A 21,640-nucleotide genomic window follows, 5' to 3' on the forward strand; every position below is an offset into this window, starting at 1 on the left:
AATGACTGCCATACTATTGGTACAACATGGTGAATGGCTTGATCAGATGAAATGACTGCCATAATATTGGTACAACATGGCGAATGGCTTGATCAGATGAAATGACTGCCATACTATTGGTACAACATGGTGAATGGCTTGATCAGATGAAATGACTGCCATACTATTGGTACAACATGGTGAATGGCTTGATCAGATGAAATGACTGCCATACTATTGGTACAACATGGTGAATGGCTTGATCAGATGAAATGACTGCCATACTATTGGTACAACATGGTGAATGGCTTGATCAGATGAAATGACTGCCATAATATTGGTACAACATGGTGAATGGCTTGATCAGATGAAATGACTGCCATACTATTGGTACAACATGGTGAATGGCTTGATCAGATGAAATGACTGCCATACTATTGGTACAACATGGTGAATGGCTTGATCAGATGAAATGACTGCCATAATATTGGTACAACATGGCGAATGGCTTGATCAGATGAAATGACTGCCATACTATTGGTACAACATGGTGAATGGCTTGATCAGATGAAATGACTGCCATACTATTGGTACAACATGGTGAATGGCTTGATCAGATGAAATGACTGCCATAATATTGGTACAACATGGCGAATGGCTTGATCAGATGAAATGACTGCCATACTATTGGTACAACATGGTGAATGGCTTGATCAAATTTGGTTTGTACTACCTAAGACTACATTCCATATTCTAACTTTTTCAGTGAAAAATTTGTGATTGCACATTTCACTTGTGTCAAATTTAGATGACAAACATTAACCATGGAATTACATAGTTTTGGGATAAAATTCCAATGAATTCAAACACACAATTATCACCAACTGATGTGGCAACTTGATCTAAACACCTAAGTGCTTTATGGTCATATTTTACAAACACTCAACTCAATCCACCCGTTATAAAATGGACTGTCCTGTACTACATAAGTAAGAATGAACCATTCTGTAATCAGAGGGGGGATGCAGTGTAAGATTCTTGAACAGTTATAGCCTATCTACAGGTATTGGCTCGAGTTTGTCGTCTTCTTCACAAGGATTAGACTGTAAAATGCCGTTGAGGGCGTCCTTACAATCTCTTCCCCCTGTTTGTGGCTAGGGAGAAGAGCGCCCTCAGCGGCCGAGCTTTTAGTCTATATACAGAAAAGCAAACACACTATTTGGGACAATGCATGGAGACAGGCTAGATTTCAGTAGTATACAGTAAAATCATATCGACTTGCCAAACAACATTTCTTGATCTGGTGTTAAAATCACCACTTAGAAGAAACTGACTTTCCCTGTTCTGAAACTTCACTTGCTCTATGTATATTTATACTAGTATGAAATGTCCACAGAGCAACTGAATCATGTAGGAACACACACACACACACACACATACATACATACATACATACACACACATGTACATACATACATACACACATACATACAAATACATACATATACATACATACATACAAAATGTACACATACACATGTACATGCATACATACATACATCCATACATATACATACACACCGACAGACAGACAGACATGTGGTACACAAATATACACACACATACATACAGACAGACAGACACAGACATACATACATACATACATACATACAGACAGACAGACACACACTTATGCACACATATGTACACATATACACACAGACAGACACAGAGGGAGAAAGATACATGCTACTTTGGCAAGTTGACAGACTTTGGTAGCAGTAGTGGGGTGGGGAAAACACCACCAAATAGTCACAGACATCGATTATAGTACTACAAATTTTAAGTTTCTAATTCCAATGTACAACAAGACTAATATTTGCTAATATACAGCAACAGATACTATGCATCCATAAGGAATTGTATTATAGTGTTAGTAACACATTTGACATGATCAACCTTTGACATGACTGAGAGTAAGTTGAACAATGTTAGAGTGGCACAAGGTCTTCACCAGATATTACTTTGTCACACAATGAAATCTCAGACTGAGGTAATTTTTTCTTACTTCAAGTTCATCATTTTATCAATTTTCATAATTTCACACATCATTTTATCACTTCTGTCTGACAGACGACACTTTTTAGAATTGTTCATTCATCGGTACCATACCTAGTTTTCATGTGAAAGCTGCTGATTGGTTGAAAACAACCACTGTTATCAGGTTCTCTGTTTTCTCGGCCAATAACTGTTGCTTTTTTAACATTCTCGTGCTGCACTGCAGCCTGAATTTTTCAAGAATTCTTTGAGGTATGGAAGAAGTTCACAACATTCTTATAATTTTAAAATTGTGAGAAAGTAAACTTCTGAGTAATTCTTGGTGATTTGGAGGCAAATAAATCTGGTAAGACTTGTCATTTGACAGTTACAATACAACGCTGGTAATCGAACCTTCAGTTTTCTTTAGAGGCAAACTAAATATACTGTTCTTCCATTTGGCAGGGTTACACAAGTGGGTGATAGCGTTCCAATGAACATCCATTCAATCGCTTATCACAGTTGTATCAACATATTGCGACAATAGTTTTAGTTTGTGTCATTCTTAGAAAACTGAAGACTCAAATACCAGAGTTACGTACAATAACACTATGATCTTGACTACAAATGATTTCAGAGAGGCTATATAATGTAAACTAAAGACCGAGATCATTGCAATCTAATTTACAGTGTGTAGGTAGCTACAGGGTGTCAAAAACTTTCTCTGAATTCTGAAAACATACAGCACTGGCAAGGATAGCATGGTGGTTGCTTTGTAGATGTAAATTATTGTAATCTAATTTTATGTCTACATAAACACAGAAACCATCACAGTTAAAATAACTACATTGATTCACTGCATGAAAGGGTGGCATTTTTAGGTTTCGTATACATGATGGCCACACAACGGAATTGCTGCAATTCCAGATTTGGTGCAATTCTATAGTGTGACTGTCAAGTATACGGAACCGCAAATGCAGTGACTGTAGAAATTGACTTCACTGTGGATGTAATGTTGGCCACACAGCACTCCATCAGGAAATAAGTTCAACACATAGAGATAATTAATGAGATATCACAAACTTGGCAGTGACATATACATATCACATCTAGTGCTTTACATGTACAGCAATAATTTATCATGTAACAGTTCATGGTTTCATGAACTGAAATGATAAAGTCATAAACAAAAAGGAGTGCTGGCATCAATCATTAATATTTATCTACGGGGTGAAAGTTACAAGCTCATGTAAGACTGTGTGGTTAACATCAAAGACAAAAGAAACAGGGTGCTTGCTACAAATAACATCAATAACCAACTTCATACGACTGTAGTTTCTTTGTTTATATATGTCTACAGTGCAAACACCACATTATACTTGCCAGCACTGTATGACTTTTACATCTAATTTTTGGTCACCCTGTAGAAATAAGTCTTTTTGGTGCGCACTTTGTCATCACCATGTTGTGAACATATTTACAAGTCTGGAAACGCGTTTCAGAGTACAGAGACAGAGAGTAGAGACTACAGTGGCCTGGGACTGTTTGTTGCAGCCATAACTTCAGCAAACCACGATCCCACGTTGACGTTCATAACTTCATACCTTTTGATGAAGTGGTGTTCCAGAAGTTGCTTGTATTTGGGCCTCTTAGTGTAGTCTTTTATTAAACTAGAGAGAAGAAATGTAAACAAATGGTCAAAATCTTTTCTTTCTTTCTTTTCTTTTTTTCGGGGGGTGGGGGGGGGGGGGGTGGAGAGGCTGTGGGCATGTCAAAATAATCTCTATGGACTAAATATAAATTTTTTCAGACTGTGACTTGTTGTACAGCAGATAGGAACAACTTAAAAACAAGGGGGGAAGGAGGGGAGGGGAATAAGCTGAACTTTACTACCAAGGTGAAAGTTTACTTGTACGCCACGAAATATAAAAAAAATTGGATAATTTGCATATTTTTGCCAAAAATGCCGGATGTGATATCAGATTTAAAGATTTATCGCTGTTTGGTTGAAAATGATGAATTTGTCGGTATTCTCATAATCAGGTCTAACACTGTTACACAACTGTGACACAAAAAAATGACACAAATTAACCATTTATTCTAAAGATCCAAGACTTTATTTTGTTGAAATGTTGGTTTTAATAATGACAATACAATCAAATGACTTACCAATCTGAAACAAACGATGTAAAGTCCATTGAGAATTTAAAATCTCTAGGTAGTCTGGGAGGTTCTTCTTGTAATACTTTGGTTAAAACTTCAAAGTCTGTCTTGCAATTTTTATATGGAAATTCTCCAGTGGCCATTTCAACCTGCAATGAAATAAAACAAATGAAATATAATATATATATAACAATGTTAAACTATTTCAGAGAACAAAATGATGACTTCCTAAACTAGTACACACATTGCTGTCACAAACTTACCACTGATATTCTGAAACTAGTATTTATGTTGCTATGACAACAAACTTACCAGCGATATTCAGAGACTAGTACACACATTGCTATGACAACAACCTTACCAGCGATATTTGGAGACTAATGCCAACATTGCGAAGATAAACTTATCAGTTATATTCCCATGATATTGATACAAATTAGTAACCATGTTGCTATGACAACAGACTTACCAGTGAGATTCCTAAACTAGTACCTGATGCTGCTATGACAACAGATTTCCAGTGAAATTCACAAATTAGTATCCCTGTTGCTATGACAACACACTTACCAGTGAGATTCCTAAACTCCAAACATCTGCTCTTATATCATAACCTGGTTGAGTTGGATCGGGTGGATCTATCCTCTCAGGCTGAAAGGAAGACAGACAGAAAGAAGAACAAATATATCAGAAACCGATAGACACAGATTTGCATTCCTGATAAAAAAAAATATGAAAATTGTATATTGACATCAACCACACAGTAGAGGTCACTAGCCTCACTTTCAATCCCTTAATACCTCTGTTGTCATTTCCTGTATGACTATGTGAAAATTATATTGAATTCACTCACACTCTAGCAGTCACAAACCTCATCTTCAAATCCGATATACCTGTGATGTCACTTCCTGTCAGTATGCAAATTGACATCACTTGCATGGTAGAGGTCACAAACCTCATCTTCAAATCCAATATACCTATGATGTCATTTCCTGTCAGTGTGCAAATTGACATCACTTGCATGGTAGAGGTCACAAATCTCATCTTCAAATCCAATATACCTATGATGTCATTTCCTGTACGACTATATGCAAATGGTACATTGCACTACAATGAATATGTTGTAAAATGATCACTTACCGCCATATAAGCTGCACAGCCAGCACTTCTCGTCTTTGCCTTAGAGTCCACTAACCTACCACTAATGCCAAAGTCACAAAGTTTCACTGTGCCATTCTCATCTAGTAAAATATTGGAGGGCTTGACATCTGAAAAAAGAAACCCACATTTCATATTACGATAAGAAATGTTAGTGACATTCACTTACATTGATTAATGGTGCCATTTGCATCATTTTACGACATAAGGTATAAATCTGTGTTTTGAGACACTACATGTACACTACCTCTTCATTTTTATGTAATGTAATTTCACAGGTCATTTTTATGTAATTTAATTTCACAGGTTGTCTTGCAATTTTAATTCATGTGTCCTTGTTTAGTGTGTGTTTGTTCACAGATTTTTACAGATCCTGGACTATTTAGTGCAACGAAAACTTGATAAAACATTTGGTGTGAAACTAAGTCAAGAATTCAATCCACCCTTGTACTTATATACTAAATGTAATATACCTTTATCTACATCATTTGATGACCTTTGACATGTAATAAATGACCTTTGACATGATGTGATGTAATAAATATTATATGACATAATTATCATAAATAACCTTTGACACAATGTCATAAATGATCCTTGAAATCATGTAATAAATACAGAAAGAATGCCAAAATTTATTAAAAAAAAAAAAAAAATTTGTATATAGTAAGCACATGTGAACAATAGCCCACCAGAACATACATGATGGTCCAGTAGGCCAATCAAATGGTTCACCTATTTGACATGTAATCTATAAACTTTGGCACTATGTAATGAATGATCTAAGTAAGTAACCTTTGAGATAAAGTAATGAATAACATTTTCATTTGACATAATGCAATAAATGACCTTTGACACTGTCTAAATAAATGACCTTTGACACAATGACATAAATGACCTTTGACCTGCCACATATAACTTACCTCTGTGAATAACACCATGTCTTTCTTTTAAATAGTGAAGCGCCTTCACAATCTGTAAAGATAATCAAAGAATTGAATAAAAAAAACAACTAAATCAATCAATCAGTTTTGGAAATTGGATATATCTGTACAGTCATATATTTTGTACATACCATGTATTATACACCCCAGTATTATGTATTACCTACATGTATATACCATGGTACATAATAATACACAGTAAAATATTTCAGGGTCCATACATTTATATACCCTGCATATACCTGGTATGTACCTGTATTTACATATAGGGCAGGTGACACATTTATATAATTATGTATATACCATGTATATACCCTAGTAATATGTATTACCTATATGTATATACTATATCTATACTCAAGCATATTCATATAATATTATTATATATATGATATATACTGTGGTCCATACATACATCTGTATTTATATATAATGTATATACCCCAGTATATGTATTCTGTATTTATGTTCGGTCAACCTAAATGCATGGAAGTAGTTCTTGTGAATTTAAACTGGTGATTTTTTTTACTTACTGCAACTGTCATTTTTCCTAGTATCCTTTCAGGGACTGGACCTTGCAGTCTTTTCATAAGTTTTTCAACACACGTTGCCATTAGTTCCATGCATATCCAGACATCACTCTAGTAAATGGTAATACAGTACAATGTAGATAATTCATGAAGGAAAAGTATGGAAGTATGCTGTGTGAGGTTTTTGAACAGAGCGGAAACTGATTTCAACAAGTTATCACTTTTTAGAATTTTCTGATTGTTGTTTGTTGCAAAAAAGATTGATAATATATACATATTCTCTCCCACAAGTTATTAGTTACAAATGTAAACTTATACCTTGTGCCTGTAGAGTTCCACACAAAGTGAATCCCAAATGAAAACTTATACCCTGTGGAGTTCCGCATGAAATGAAGCCCATGCAAATGAAAACTTATACCCACGTTGAGTCCAACGCGAAGTGAATCCCAAATTTTCTGATATCTCACCAACATCATCAACTTTTAATTCAGAAGTATTTCACCCCTGATGATACTGATGAGGTGTTGGCAAAAATTTGGATTGTGTGTCAACATTTCTTTTGACGCTGTGAGTAGAAATTTGTGTAACTAAATGTATAAACCCAGAATTCATGAACATTCATTTTCATAAATTATGTAACTTACCGGTGTAATTATGGCTCCTCTACATTGCACTATAAATGGAGAATCATGACTTTTTAATACTACATCTAAATCCATTAATATTCTCTTGTTTTCTTCTTTATTTCCAGACCTTCTCATTTGCTGAAAATCGGGGGAAAAAGAATAAATCAAAATAGATTCATGCCTAGGTACATGCATGCTAAAATATTTTGCTTGTGGACAAGCTGAAATGGAAGGGACATTGATTGAAGCATCACACAAAGTCATATTTCTGGTGTTTTCAAAACTGAAATGGGATATTGATAATAACACACATGATATAATAGTTATTACGAAAAACATACAGAAGGCATAAAATTTGTGTGGTTCTGATTACATTCGATTTTAAAATAGGTGGGGTAGGTAGATTTTTTTATTTTATTTTATGATTGGGCAAAGAATCCTACTGTGTTTATTGTGTCTCTGTTATTGTTAGTCTGGAGTTGAAATATGTCTATGTGTCAAAAACGTAATATCCCATTAGTGAAACAACAAACCGACATCATTTTAGCTGTAAACTGTTGTTAATCAAGTTCCGATTGTCTTTGAACTAGCTGCAAAATGGTATACCTATAACTATAGGGGTTTTAAAACATAAAATTCTCACAACACTGTTTACCAAAAAATCCATAATAATCAAGTAGATGGGAAAGTCCACTGTGTTAACGGGTAAGCTAAAATAGCTGAGCTATAGTAGAACAACACTTGCTCTCCTACAATGTTGAAATACTTACCTTTACTGCAATGACTTTTCCAGAGTCTTGATGCAGCATTTTAACAACATGTCCACAAGTACCATTGCCAATTTCTCCTAAATCTAGTAAATCAGTAGAACTTACAACATATTTCTACAGAAGGAAGTATAAATAACAACACACTATTATTACACATGTACCAGAGATTCCTTACACCAGTGTGCATATGCATAGTACATGGTATTATATATAATTACGTACTTTGGATGACTTACACTTTGTGCTTGCATACTAGTGTTACTTGCAATGGCAATGCAATACCGAAAACGTTGTTGTGCATCCATATGCAAATGACATGCAAATGAGCATACAATCAATGCCTGTACATGAAATCTCGTGATTGAACCATATCACTTTTATATAAAGTTGCTTTTTTGGATAATCATATTTACCTGTAATAATAACATAACCACGTGCTGCATGAGTGCCAGTGTAGGTGCTCAGTGGTATATACACTCATCATGCTTGCAGTATTTTCTCTTTACACTTACTTTCACTTGCCCAAAAAGACTAATAATTGAAAAGTCTCAAAGTGTCACATAATCCTCACAAAGTAATGACTGAAACTTACTCTATCTTCAAATGTAAGTTTTCCCGTTTGTTTCATAATCTCTTGTAATTTCTGGTCTATATCAGCACTGGAAATAATCAGATAGAAATAAACATAACGGGTATGAAAGTGAAACATATATGCTGGTCTATCTTACAAATGTAAATAATCAGATAGAAATACAGATATAGGGTATGAAAGTGAAACTTGTACATGTATGCTGGTCTATCTTACAAATGTAGATCACCAAATAGAATGACACTTCTTGGACATGAAAGTGAAAGCATGTACATATATTCTGGTCTATGCCACAACTGTAGATCATTTCAGAAATAGCACTTACAGGGTATGAAAGTGAAACCAAGTTTTTCATAATAACTTTTCATAAAGATATACAAAGGTTGAAGAATTAAAGAAAGTTGAAGAATTGTCCAAATACTCAGTCAGATAAAAATATTGTAATCTGAGTTAACATAGATGGGGGGGGGGGGGGGTCAACTGGCTTACCAGGGAGTGGGGTAGTTAGCTGAAAACAAATGGGGAAAACATTCATGATATTTTTGATAGGCTCCTACAAGAAAAAAAAATCAGGAAAGCAGAAAGTGATGTGCCTACCCGTCAAGAGTTCTATGTTGATGAAATGGTGGTGATGGTCCTGGAAATATAAACTCTTTCCTTTTCTGTCTACCCTGTGAAGTTGCTGACCCATTACCTGATAAATCTAAACCTGTGACATCAAATAACAAATACATTAATTTGACATTAGTGTCACTCAACAAAAGCTACAAGACTTAGGTTAGTATTATAGAAAGCAGTGTTCTCCCCAGAGCACAATGATGGAGCTGATGAGCATTTGTATACTAGTAGAAAATCAATTGTTTACATGAAATCATAGAGTGGGACCTGGTACGCTGTAAATTCCTGGGGAGAAACCTTGAAAGGGTCTATAGACAAGGTAAGATGAATATTACGTATCATTGTGGTAACATGTCATTCTTATTACATCATTCTGAAAATTACACAACAGTATTCTAGATAAATAAATAAATACATAAATACATAACACATGAACTTGTATGGCTTCAGTCAGAATAATCCTCTCAGACTCCAGACACTTTAGATATCTACTCGACATACATGAGGATAACCCACCAGTCCAATGTAACATTGCATTACCAGCTAAATGAATACTTTATCAAAACACAATCTTAACTTTGAGTCTTGAAGAGTCTATCATTTATTTAAAGTTTGCATTAACTTCACATTATCAAGAATTTAAAACACAATGATGCAATTTCAGATTGAGTTGTAAAACTACAGACTTCCTAAGTTTGTCAGGATGTTTACTGTATAAATTTCATTTAGAAAGGAAATTATATTGACAGGTGTAAACAGCTGTTGGCATATTTCCTCGATAAACATTTGGAATGACATAAAAGTTACTTTGCTATGTTATAAAAGCTTCTAATATAGGATTTGCCATACATGTACAGGGATTCTAATATTGCCATTCAGGAATCGAGAATCTAATATTGGCATACAAGACTATACAAATTGCCATACATGATTCTAATATTGCAATACAAGATTACAATACTGCAATACAGGATTCTAATATTGCCATACATGATTATAATATTGCCATGCATGATTATAATATTGCCATGCATGATTATATTATTGCCATACAGGATTCTATTATTGCCATACATGATTATAATATTGCCATGCATGATTATATTATTGCCATACAAGATTATAATATTGCCATGCATGATTATATTATTGCCATACATGATTATAATATTGCCATGCATGATTATATTATTGCCATACAAGATTATAATATTGCCATACATGATTATAATATTGCCATACATTGATTATAATATTGCCATACATGATTATATTATTGCCATACATGATTATATTGTTGCCATACATGATTATATTATTGCAATACAGGATACAAATATTGATATACATGATTATATTATTGCCATACAAGATTATAATATTGCCATACATGATTATATTGTTGCCATACATTATATTATTGCCATATATGATTATGTTATTGCCATACAGGATTATAATATTGCCATACAGGATTATAATTTTGGTTTACAGGATTATAATATTGCTATACATCATTATAATGTTGCCATACAGGATTATAATATTGCCATACAAGATTCAAATATTGCCATACATGATTATATAAGTGCCTTACAGGATTCAAATATTGCTATGCAGGAAAAAAGTATCCAAAATGGGAAGGAGTTTATTTGTTGACTTTTACTTCAAATGTTATGTATAGCCTGTATGAAGCAATCTAAAAGTGAAAAAGCTCTGTGGCCAAATATATACAATGTAATGCTTAAATATAAAACCACCAAAATGGATATAGTCATGTCACAGCAGTGCAATTGTATGAAATAGATTGATAAAATTTAAAATCATCTTGGATAAAATGCAGACCAGTACATTCACTGACTCAGGTATACCACTTCCTCCTCACATATGAAATTACACCTGAACAATGCAAAAAAACAGTGTACATTCACAAGCTAAAATGATTAAGATGGCAAAGCTAAATATGAATAAATGTTGATTATTGCACAATGTACATAATTACATGTATGAAGCTTGACCTTGAAAGTTGTCAATTTGTGAATCGCCATCAAATCTATTTTCGTGATGAATAAAGAGCAGTACAATAGTGAACAGAAAAATAGAAATGGTGAAATGATTATCACAGCAATAATGAATTAATCGTTACATGCGTTTTGTCCGACATCATGTATGTACCACTACTACAGTAATACTACAAATCTAGCACTACATGTATTATGTCACAACAGCAACTGAATTTGATACTTTCCATGAAGTTTCGGCAGGGTAAACGACAGCGGTTGGAGCAGAGCACGAGGAACAGGGGACAGACTGTGTTGACGAGCCATCTTTCGCTTAAAAAAAGTCGGATTTAAATGGGGAACCCCGGTCTATTTATAGATCTGATATTCAAAACATTGGGGGTTATTCATGTTATTTATCGAAGCATAACAGATTATGCCCCGATCGTGATTCGTACAGACGGTTAGCTTTCTTGAGTTAATTGCGTGGCCATTTCTCGTAAATCATGAAACTTGACCAGCATTAAGACAAAATAGTATTGGACAATAAATGAAAGACTGAGCTAGGAAGCTATATAATTTACAACGTTAATCGACTGAATATTCAAAGAAAAAAACAAAGGGCTTCGAACGAAAATATATACGATTATTTCAATTCTATTCATCTTAGAGCAACGAAAATTCACCTGGTTTTGGCTTATGTTCTCTTGGACTGTCCAGTGTAAAATCTATTGTCGGACGATCACGTCTTTTCGCTTCATTTTCGGCTTTTAATCGAGCTTCGAGACTGTTCAACTTTCTCTCCAAGAAGGTCGCCATTTTCTTACTTTAGCGCATGCGTGTTGGTTTATTCAAGCTTGTCCACGTTCGAATACTTACGAACGAAGATGTATAACTGGATGTAATATACACACTAAATAGGATCATGTTGCATACTAAAAAAATATTATTACTTTTCTTTTTTATTATTTAAATTCGTATAAATGATTTCTTATAGTGTTCTATGCAAATGATTCAAGTAAAATATTACAGCTTGGAACGATGAATGCGCAAATATAGGACAAAAGTCACTTCCTGTTGCGCAGGTTTTCGCGCGGTGTGACTATTTGCCCACCACATGATCTTATCGCCGGTATCTCAAATGGAAGATAAACCTGTCAGCTGGTTGAACATTTCTAAAATTTAACATTGAATGATCTGGTCAGTACAAAATCCACTGTGATGCTGAAAGTTTTAGGGCGTATAATGAGAAATAGGACTATAGTATCTCAGTGTACGGAGACATTAGGGGCTTCAAATTCATCAACCTGTCTGACACCGGGAACAGCAAAGCAACATACCATCGCTGCTCCCGTGATGGCCGGGGACACTGTTTCTAAGGTCAATTATGAAGTAAGTACCGATGCTTTTGATTTTTTTGACATGGTGTATGCCCTTGAATAAATTTAGAGTTCATGTCTCTAAATGTGAACTTTGTACCACACGGGGCAGAGTTCTACTCGATGTAGGCGTGTAACAGCACTTGCTGTGGCAACAGTGGATTTGCCGACTCCGAAGAAATGGTTAGTACGTATTATATAAACATACACGATAATATTCACCGCGTGGTCAACAAAGAACATTCGCAGTGGAAGTGACGTGACCACTCTCCTTCGGGTGTGATTGTATTGTTGTTTTGTATAACTGTCGAGGCATGATTTTCACGTGAAAGAGAAAATACTTCCGTTCACACATTTTGCTACTGTCCTGATTGGTATGTGCATACAGAGAATGGGCTATGTTAATCTAGCTTATATTATGTAACTGAACTAGCATGGCTTTCTCTGTCACCAGCAACCATCTATCTGACGGGAAGTATGTAGTGACTGTATATCATTAGGATGTAACATAGTACTTTGAGTTTTAATATTGTGATGTATATCACAGTGTTTTGAGTTCAATACACATTTAGTCAACTTCATGTATGGCAGCACACCATGCATGGTACAATGTAGGTTTCTCTGCAGATTTTACATCAGCTTGTTGCTATAGTTACTGTTTTCTGTTGGAGTACTGTTTAGTCGATCAAAATTATGGAGTTATCTCCCTGTGTACCTCCATAATTAAAACAACCCAATTATGGACATGTTAAGTGGAATAAGGGAATTTTAGATTTGAATGCAAGCTCACTGACTCTGAGGAGTTTTTGTTCTATTGTATCCTCCCTCTCAAAGGCATCTCTGATGACTTATCTTTTTTTTACGAATACATGGAATGGTAATTATCGTGATTGGTCAGTGACCATCTATATCAATTTCCAAAAACAATGTATTTGATCATTGATCAAGTAAGTTTTTCATTTCAATAAAAATGTGTCTTGTGAAGGATAAAGGCTTGACATTGACCTGAAATTAACCCTTAGGGTTTTCATTAGGTCAATGTCAGGCCATTCCCAAATATTGACCTTAGAAAATAATCAGTGGAGTTTTTATGGGTCAATAACAGGTCATGTGATGTCCAAGTGCACTCATACAACAATTGGTCTCTGTGTTATGAAGCTCATAACATTCACTTAATTTCAATGTTGTTCTGTGATTATGTACTAATTGACATTCTGATGATTTGCAAGACAGATACATAATCTTATCTGTAATTGGGTTTACCTTGAGAAACCCATGATGGATTGCCAGTCTCAGTTTCCCATGGTGCACTATTGAACAAGGACTGTCACTGTCATTGCATGCCTGCAGGAAATGAAACTGTTTCCATTTTACTGTACACAGAGACCACAAATTGTACCTGTGTATCTACAAGAGAGACAATTTCAATTCTTGATTTTGTCCATAATCATATGTGTTATGCCATACGTGTAGGGTTTATGAATATATCAAGTGACAAGGGCTTGAAATTAACTTTTTTCTTTGGTAGTCCTAGTGGGCTACCAATTTCAGAAAGTGGTAGTCCAAGGATTGTGACCTGTAAGTCCCATATTCCTGAACTGAAAACAGAGTTCCTCTATTGGAAATACGTGTATGTTACACTGTTATTAAAATAATTTCATGTCCATAAATCTTCCAACCTTAAGTCATCACAATCAGTGGTAGCCTGAGTTGGCTACCAGCTGTAAATTATGGTAGCCCCATGACAAGAATTAGTAGTCTGTGGATTTGGGACTATTGTTAATTTTGAGCCCTGAGTGACACCAAATATGAAATAATTGGTATATTGTAATAACAAGCCAATAATGTGTAAGTACTAATATAAGATACTTGGTGTATTGCACAAGTGCTTGCAGTATACTTTGTGTATACTCTTGTTGTCGCAGTACTTTCATTGCTGAAGTGAAAGTAAAAGTGGTGTAGAATATTAGTTGCAAGCATGGATGTAAAAACCCTGAGTACCCTCTCTGGCACCCACGCGTTAGAAAATTCTCTGCTCATATGCATTGCAGTGCAAATACCAATTAGCAGGTACATGCATGTTCTCTTGACAATAGCTGATTAGGAAAAATTTAAAATATCTTTATTTTGTACGTATTCACTTCCTGCATTATTGTTCCTATATTGTACATGTGGAGACAATGATATTAGGGAAATAATGATAATAGAATTTTACTTGTTATTTCTCTAATAAATGATAAACCATACAATGTACCTGACAGTATTTAGAAAGACCAGCAGTGAGGCCTAAAAAAAAATTGTTTGGTTCCGGTTACCTGACCCCACCTACATGTGTAGTTTTTCACTGCCGACCCTAAACATGTTTTCAACCTATGGAATGGTCCACAGTTTAACTTACTTGTTGACCATACTTGTATGGAATACAATACACATTGTTCAAAAGCCCTCTACTTTATCACAACTTTATACAAATGTATTGTTGATGGAAATGAGTACATGCAGTAGAACACATAACAGTTATTAGGTAGCTGATAGAGGGATATGATAAATCCAACACCAGACGATAGTTTAAATCTATCCTTATGTGACATGGCTATGGAATTACACATACAATGATGTTTTATCATTGAAATGCAATATTGTTATAGAGACGAGAGCTTATATTGTTTGTGTCTTCACAGGCTGCCATGTTAAAAAAACAAAAACTTATTGACACACCTGTGTATGGTTTGTAACATATTGACAGTGAGTCTCTCACATTCCCAATATAGCCACAAATGCTAAACATCAGAGGTTTGACATTTCTTTATTTCAAGGACAAAGGTCAAAAGTCACAAGCCAAAACTTATCTATTGTTCTTAGTTAAATACCATGGTTTTGATACCTGATATGTAAAATTGTCATCAGGGTTTTTAGAAGTTTGTTTGTACCTCAGTATACTCAATCTGTGTATGTAGATAGTGTCTCCAAAGATTACATAATGTGGTAGCGGAAGATTCTTTCATTCCATAGAAGAGTTGGTAAGCAGGTCTATGTACATCACACAAATGTCACCAGAAGTGGGTCAAATGTACAGACTTAGTGGTTTGTGGTAGTACATGTACTGGAGGTCCTTGCCATAATTGTGGTTATTGCCATGGTAACTAAGAATTATTTTTATTATTTTTGTTACTAGAGATTTAAGCTGTCTAGGGTCTTTAAAGGTGCATAAAATGAGGTGGGGGGGGGGTGTTGGATTTTTTGGTGCATATTACAAAGTATGTTTTTGTACAAATACATTCTACTTACTGAATCTGCATAGATATTAATAAATAATAATCTGGTTTGTTCCCAAATTTTGTGATCTTTATCTAATTATAAATGTTACATTTCTTTAAAAAAAAAAAAACATACAAGACAAACTAAAACTTTGCTGATAACTAAAAATATAGTAAAATGACAATTGTAAATGTCAGTGACAAAAACAGACTATGTGGACAATAACTGTTTTGTAACAAATTGTACATAACATAAGTATCATTTATTATTGTTGGCCCAACTCAAACCTGATATGCCGGCTAAATGATTTGATGGCATACTTAATTTATACCAAAATATTGAGAAATGAGACTAACTGTACAATTCCAGGAAACGATTTTAAATACCATTAAAACTGTGCAAGGAGATTAATAACGTTATAAGTGTACATAAATTTAATACTAGAATAGTTTAATGGGAATTTCCACATTTAAAGTATTTTCTCCCAGGTTCCCCCCAAAAGCTTGTGAACTCATTTCTGTGCCATTTGAAGAGATATGGACTTTGCTCTCCCATGCCTGTGTAGTACCGTAGGGTTAATGTAACATTTGTAAAGATGATATTAGCATTCTACAATCATGTCGACCTATAATACAGTGCTTGAAGTGTTTTTCACATACTGTATTTCTGTGGTAGCTAGTGTTGTTAAACCAATTTGATATGCAATTGATGGCACACAACCATATTTTCTTGTGACACACCAACATTTGATGTTCCTGTATTATATGGTTACTCACAAGAAAATTTTCTTTGTTATTACAAGAATGAATGTTCTCTGTCAGACCCTGTCTTCATAATTACAAATGTAAACTTTGGAGTCAATTACTAATTGGAAGTAATCCCAAAATGTTCTCTGACTTCTCGTCAGCATTGTCGGGAGTAACTTATGATGCCAAAATAATGTCAGTAAATTTTCGAATTTGACTTCAAAACTTTTTGCCTCTGCCAGTACAAATTTTCATTCATAGTTATTATACTAGTACTTTTATCATTTTGACTCACAGCACGGAATTTTGTCTTTATTAGAAATCATGAATATTCATGACTCCAAAGTGATAATTATCTTCAGTTAAAACACCATGAATATTCATTATAAACTATTGTGTACGCATTTCTGCTGACTCTGAAAAGACAATGTGGACCACAGCAAAATTCCAAAAATCATGCATTGCAAATGCGGCACAACTTCAATCTAGTGTTTCCCTAGTAAAATCATGACATGATGGTCCAGAGCTCAAAGTTTATTAAAATACCCCAATTTCTCTGAGTGGCATTCCCCTTTAACAAAAACACTGCATTTCCACTTCTCTATCATCATAATTTTTGTGGGAATCCCTAACAAAATAAATGAAACGGACAGCCAGTGGTGTTCATGTACAAAAATCTAGATATTCACATACTTGCTGATTGTAACAATATTATTGTACTTATAGTATTTTTGTTGAAGGCAGTTTTACAGTAGGTAAATCTATCAAAGTTTCCCAGGGAATTTTATTCAAGGTTTCCCACCCAAATCATAATATATATGCAACATTTACCAGTTTCTCACCCATGTCACTGTCAAGTTGTTAAATTTTGTAAAAAACCTGTGTTGTTCGGTAGAGTCAAACTGAACGACACTCTTCTTACTTACAGTGTAGTAAATTTAATTGAACCCTGAATGGGGGCCGAACCCCGACCGCAGTGGTAAGAGGCAAGTGGTTTAACCACTCGGCCACCGACAACCCATTATATATTGTTGTGTTGTTTTTCTACTAAAGCTTGCTTTCTTGAACAAACTCATTCTAACTTTTAACTGTCTGCTACACTGTCTATGTATTCTTATTCAAGGAAGGTGCAATGAAGTCGAAGACCAAAGATCTCAGAAGCAGTTCGGAATTGAATAATCAACCCAGTCAGGTGAAATGAAAAAAAACTTTCATCACAATTTTTACAAATTTCTCCTTGCCCAGGTATCGATCACCAACAAAAATGCTACCATCTCCCACTTCCTTGCTTTTGAACCAGTCATGAGCTATTTGTATATTTTTCCGCTTTCTGTTGTTTTGTGTCGGAACCGCTGTTTTTTTTTTGTTGGTAATGGATAACTGGGCAATGCAGTTCTAGATAACTTCTACCATAAATTTCATGTTCATGCATGTGTCTGGGATGTTAAGTTCATACTGTTAAATGAAAAAATTGAAGAACATTGTTATGGGGTTTTCTATTTTGCACACTTCCTGAAAGATATCATTAACTTGCACTTGTCAAAATCCTTCAATTTTCATTACACTTCGTGTTTCCTACTATAGCAGAAATCCTAAGACTTCGCGAAGATGGAACTGACATATAAAGTGTATGTGTTCTATCTTCTCCCTGCAGAAATTATAAGACTTCACCACTAAGATGAAACTGATATACAGAGTGTATAATGTTCTATCTTGAGCAAGTCATTTATACTGCAGCAGAAGTAATGATAGTTCACTACTACATTTGTGAGATGAACTACATGTATCTTGTGTATAATTAGTCCAGTCAGACTTACAATGTATGATTGAACATTATACTATTTTGAATAACGTTGTTGAATGAATTATTTGATGAGAAGTTTAAAGGCAATGTTATGTTTTACAGTTTTTAAGTTCTGGTCAATCAGAAGAGTGGCCCTTTGGTATCAACCACCATATATCTTGATCATGAATTGTTTCCTTTCATTCTGAACTCTTCAAGCCACTCACCTGATTTTCATGTATGTACTACGCCCTTGAATAGCCATAAAAACGTTGTTATCTTGCAATTTCCTGACCAATCAGAAAGCTTACCTTATACCTAAAACAAATGGTGAAAGCACTCACACTCACTTATTACATGACTGATGGATGCTGCCATCTTGAAAAAAGAAAATCGTAGTAAATCATAGTATTGGCCAGGGGCAATAAAGAAATGCCACCAAGCTTAAAATGGGTAGACGTACATTGTACAATAAAAATATTTTGTATACATAAGAATTCAATTAGAATGAGAATATGGATAACACACAAAGAGGAAAATTCTAAATACAATTTGCATTTGTGAAGAGGAAGCTTTATAAATATTCTATGGAATTCAGATTTTATCTTCTACATTTGGTACTTTTTACTAGTGCCAGCAAAACCCCGATTCTTCATACAATGTGTGTGTGTGGGGGGGGGGGGGGAGAACTGATTTGTCTGCAGTTTAGTGGCACCATTGCACCATAACAGTTGCATTTTAAAATCAAGTAAGGGGTAATATATAATATAGGCATACTTCTGACATGAAGTAGTTTTGTAATACAGATAACTGATCCACTCCTACCGTGGTTATTCCAAGTGTGTAGTACATATAGATATATATTCACATTCATGGTCATGGCTGGTGTTTACCAGGTTCATTTTGATAGTTTGTGCAGTATTGTCTGGTTAAGTGTGTAATTTGTTTAAAATGGGAATAAGGATACACTGTCAGAATTGTTTGAAGTTTATTTGTTATTTTGATTTATTACTAAATGATTGAAATTCTCAAACTCTACAGAAGCAAACTTTCAGATCACCCTCAAAGGTATGTATGAGAAAGTAAACCATGAAAAACACCCAGCTGTCTTCTTCCTATTGCCAAGCAGTCCTTCCAGAGTATTTCCATGGAGGCTTGGAAAATGAGCTAACTTCTATTGCACTGTATTATTTGAAGTATGAACTTTATGTACCAAAATTGTACTTGCCTAAGATTGACTAATGTAGTGCAGATAAAATCTGATGAAAAATAGGTGTGATTGAGTAACAGTGCAGTGTTATTCTACCATTTACAAAAATGTAGATGGTGAAACAAGATTGTGGAGTAACTGTAATACAATTTGTGCAGGAGATTTTCAAATCACGCCAGTTGTCAAACTACCCCGGTACACTGATGTACCGGGTACATATTACATGTACTAGTAACTCTGCACTGTAAAGGGCCACAAGTGCAGTTTGTAATTATTTTTACCAAAAGTGTACATACTGTCGTTAAACCTAGATTGACACCATCCTACATGTAGTATACATTTTGTATCTTTAATGCTGATGCATGCCTCCAATGGTATTAAAAAACATCACTTAATGTTAGCACAGTAGAAGACCTAATATTGGATTCCTTGACATGTTATATTTTTAGTACACATATAATATATTATGTCATTGACACAAATGTATGTAGTATTGATATAAATACAGGTTTGACTTCTAGCCAATAGTAAGTGGTTAACTCTACTTTAGTTGGTAGAATACTATATAGGCAACTTTTAATGTGCATAAGAAACTGACTATTACAATGTATAAACTCAGCTTAATCCCTTTAAGCCCTTCCCCAATCATACTTGCAGACGGATTAGAGTGACAGCATAATTCCTGAGTTTCATTTTGGTGTTATTCAATCATACCTAATAGCTAATTTGTACTATCTTCGGAACTTCTTAAAATATTTATTGGTTCCTTATCTAGACTGTAAGATATGTGGTGTGCCTCCAGCCTCATTGTCTTGATCTCTGTCATGTGTTGGCCAATACATGAGGACACCTAGTCTATCAGCTAGCCCTCGGATGTTCTTCCGATAAAATACGACACACCACCGAACAACGCTATCGAGGATGGAACATCCGAGGTCTAGCGAATGTCATCAGGATATAAATAACTGCCAATCAGAGAACTGTATTAGCAACAAGCACAAACAAAGGACAATAGCTAAATTTTCATGCATATTCATCTTAAGGAGGGGCTTGTATAAATAACCACCAATGCGTTAACTGAAATGTGTGAATGACAACGTCTACACACTCATCAAACTCACAATTACCATAAACCGATAAGCCATAGTAATGACGTAAATGTGTTTGTCAACACTAGCATGAAGAAATTCCCCGAGGTCATAGGTTATTGAATATATTAAAGTATATATATGCATAGATGGCCCAACCCACCGCTCAATGTAATCTCAATGGAATGTCCGGTCTGAAAATGACATTCGCTAGACTGTTCGGGCAGGCCCTCACATGCGAACTTCGTTCGCTTAGAGTTATAGCATCGAAAGAAAGCCCGAACGTCTAGCAGCAAGACTAGAGGACACCCTGACATGACATACTTTGCCCTAGCAATATGTTACTGTTATGTAATTCTTTTTGTTATAATGTTAATCATAATGTAAATAAAATTAAATAAATCACACTATAGTGAGAATGTACAATGTGTGTATGATATACATGTATCCTGCAATGACTAAAGACTTTCACTGCTCCTGGAACACATTACCCTAAGCAATTGTCAAGAAATAAAAAATCAATCAATCAATCAATCAATTAAAGTATCCTGATGAAGGTGGCCTGTGTGAAGCAGAAACATTGAAATAAAGATCTTAACAGTAGAAGTCATGTCGTGTTCACCTACAATCCAATCAATTAATCAATCAATCAATCAATCAATAACGCTAGCTAGTTACTATCAAGTTCTTTGTCATGTGGTACATGTATAGTCCATCACAAAATAGCAAGTTAGCTGTATGGAATAGTGACTGACTATACACTGG

General features: G+C 34.8%; 2 protein-coding genes across 3 annotated transcripts in view; one reads left to right on the forward strand and one right to left on the reverse strand.

The window, feature by feature from the left end:
- LOC144441046 (folylpolyglutamate synthase, mitochondrial-like) overlaps positions 1–21,640 on the forward strand; it is a 47,381-nt gene that overhangs the window by 12,278 nt on the left and 13,463 nt on the right. Inside the window, exon 1 of one of the 2 annotated variants that reach the window (XM_078130557.1) lies at positions 12,517–12,803. The exons of the other annotated variant lie outside the window; for it this stretch is intronic. Coding sequence (XP_077986683.1) covers positions 12,633–12,803 — 171 coding nt within the window. The 5' untranslated portion in view covers positions 12,517–12,632. Of the gene's footprint in view, positions 1–12,516; positions 12,804–21,640 lie in introns of those variants that run through there. 2 annotated transcript variants of the gene reach the window in all.
- LOC144441215 (dual specificity mitogen-activated protein kinase kinase 7-like) lies at positions 1,703–12,230 on the reverse strand. The gene is made up of 11 exons (XM_078130773.1): positions 12,098–12,230; positions 9,391–9,502; positions 8,797–8,863; positions 8,205–8,318; positions 7,453–7,572; positions 6,812–6,919; positions 6,258–6,309; positions 5,317–5,444; positions 4,747–4,827; positions 4,186–4,328; positions 1,703–3,686 (listed from the first exon to the last, which is right to left on the reverse strand). The coding sequence occupies exons 1-11, from the start codon at positions 12,228–12,230 to the stop codon at positions 3,542–3,544; spliced, it is 1,203 nt and encodes a 400-aa protein (XP_077986899.1). The 3' UTR covers positions 1,703–3,541.

This window comes from Glandiceps talaboti, chromosome 10, assembly GCF_964340395.1.
Source record: "Glandiceps talaboti chromosome 10, keGlaTala1.1, whole genome shotgun sequence".
Taxonomy (NCBI): domain Eukaryota; kingdom Metazoa; phylum Hemichordata; class Enteropneusta; family Spengelidae; genus Glandiceps; species Glandiceps talaboti.

Bases quoted from the DNA above. Each gene is read 5' to 3' on its own strand.
- LOC144441215 (XM_078130773.1), bottom strand. From the start codon at position 12,230: ATGGCGACCTTCTTGGAGAGAAAGTTGAACAGTCTCGAAGCTCGATTA. The intron at 8,864-9,390 runs GTAGGCACATCA...GATTATTTCCAG, and splicing joins CAACATAGAACTCTTGACGG to TGCTGATATAGACCAGAAAT. The intron at 4,828-5,316 runs GTAAGTGATCAT...TCTTCCTTTCAG, and splicing joins GCTGTGCAGCTTATATGGCG to CCTGAGAGGATAGATCCACC.